The 1,689-nt window shown below is 62.6% G+C and overlaps 1 protein-coding gene across 1 annotated transcript in view; it reads left to right on the top strand.

Annotated features, from left to right (window-relative positions):
* Positions 1 to 1,689, top strand: part of NAPA (NSF attachment protein alpha) — a gene marked incomplete at its 3' end in the record, with an annotated part of 11,364 nt that overhangs the window by 6,612 nt on the left and 3,063 nt on the right. The window contains exon 5 of the mRNA XM_009288185.1: positions 312 to 389. Within this exon, the coding sequence (XP_009286460.1) occupies positions 312 to 389 (78 nt within the window). The remainder of the gene's footprint in view (positions 1 to 311; positions 390 to 1,689) is intronic.

The following is a 1,689-nucleotide window of genomic DNA, read 5'->3' as shown; positions in this document are numbered from 1 at the left end:
CCACCTCTCTCTGCCCTCAGCGGAATTTGGGGGTGGGGGTGTGTGTCTCGGGCGGTTTTGTCCGGCTTGCTTGGCATTACACGGGGCTGATGGAGGAGGATGGGGCTGAAACCAGCACCCGGTGAGACCAGGAGGCAAACTCCTGGCCGGGGCTGATGGAGTGGGGTGGGGCTGAAACCAGCACCCGGTGAGACCAGGAGGCAAACGCGGGCGGGGGCCCAAAGCTTTCCCTGAGCGCCGGGACCGGGCAGGTCGGCAGCGCGCCTGGCGGGCGCTCTTCCGAGCGCCTGCAAACGCCTTTCTGCTTCCAGGGTCGGTTCACCATCGCCGCGAAGCACCACATATCGATAGCGGAAATCTATGAGACGGAGCTGGTGGACATCGAAAAGGTAAACGCCGGGGAGAGCGGGGAATGCCGCAGGGCGGGTGCCCGGCTGTCGGGGCACGGGGAGGCATGGCTGCCCGTCCTCCGGCTTCCATAAATGCCGCCTTCAATTCAAGCCGGGGATTTGGATGCGGTCAAAACCCCGGAGGCTTCGTGGCTCGGGAGGGCTTTGCTGATTCACCGCAACCCTGGCAGATGAGCTCAGAGCTGTCGCGCCTGCTCAGGGTGACGTAGCCTCAGCAGGTCACCCTTTGCCCTCGGGCTGTTTTTTCTTCCCCGAAATGTGCCCGCTGCCCCGCTGAGGTCTGCTGGCTGCCGCTGCGGTGGCTTTAAGCCCCAAATACCAGCGACGCTTCCCGGTGTGTGTCAGCCCTGCGCAAACCCAGGAAGATGCTTGGAATGGCCTTGACGCCGCAGCTAACGAAAAGGGAGGGGGGAAAAAAAAAAGCTTCGGGCTTGCGTGGGCGTCTGGGAAGTGCGAGAACAGTTTGGCTGGAGCCATCTGAGAAGAAATCACCGCTACCGATGGAGGTAGCGAAGCCCTCCGGCTTCCCGGGGGCTCAGGTCTGCGGGGTCTCCCGCAGGCCCCCCCAGGGCCGCCTCCACGGACGCCGTTCGTACCCCCGTGCTCCAGATTCTGACTCAGTGGGGTGGTGTTTGTTTTCTTTTTTTTTTTTTTTATTCCTGGGGAATAAACCGGGTTCGTTTCAAAGGGAAGCAAGTTTCCGCATCCTGCGTGGATCTAATTCGGGCTTCCCGAGTTAAGGTAGGGCTGTTCTCGACACTCCTCCCAGCCAGCCTCTCTGACCGCCCTGCTTGGCAGCTCCTGGGAATAACCCACAGCGCCGTCCTGCCCTGCCAGTGGCTGTTCCCCGATGAGCTGCTCGGAGAATCGCGTAGGGGTTGGCCTCCGGGCTGGGCTTTGGCGCTCCGGGGAAGGGCCGAGCTTGCTCAGCCGGATTCACGAGCTCCCATCGGGAAAGCCTCCTCTTCCTCGGCACCGATCCGGCGGGCTCCGTGGCAGCCATACGATTCGCCTTCAAATTTAGCTGCCCAGTAGGTCCCCAGCCTGTTGGCAGGAGACGGGTGTGAAACGCGCCCACGGGCAGCCAGGAGATGAGCCGCCCCCTCAAAGAATGGGCTGAAAAGAGAAAAATAACTTTCCCCTGGGGAGGGAGCGCGTCTTTGCTCATCCCGATAAAGCTGTGACGCGCCGGGGCGCTCGCCGGCCTGGCATCTCGCCCCCCACTTCCCCCCGCCCTTCCGAAGGTCCAGGCCCTCTTGCCTCGCTGACCTTGTCTCGG

The sequence above is a fragment of the Aptenodytes forsteri genome, unplaced genomic scaffold (genome assembly GCF_000699145.1).
Source record: "Aptenodytes forsteri isolate BGI_AS27 unplaced genomic scaffold, ASM69914v1 Scaffold553, whole genome shotgun sequence".
In the NCBI taxonomy this organism is placed as follows: domain Eukaryota; kingdom Metazoa; phylum Chordata; class Aves; order Sphenisciformes; family Spheniscidae; genus Aptenodytes; species Aptenodytes forsteri.
Note: the sequence above shows the minus strand (reverse complement) of the source record. Positions and strands in the feature narration are given on the sequence as shown.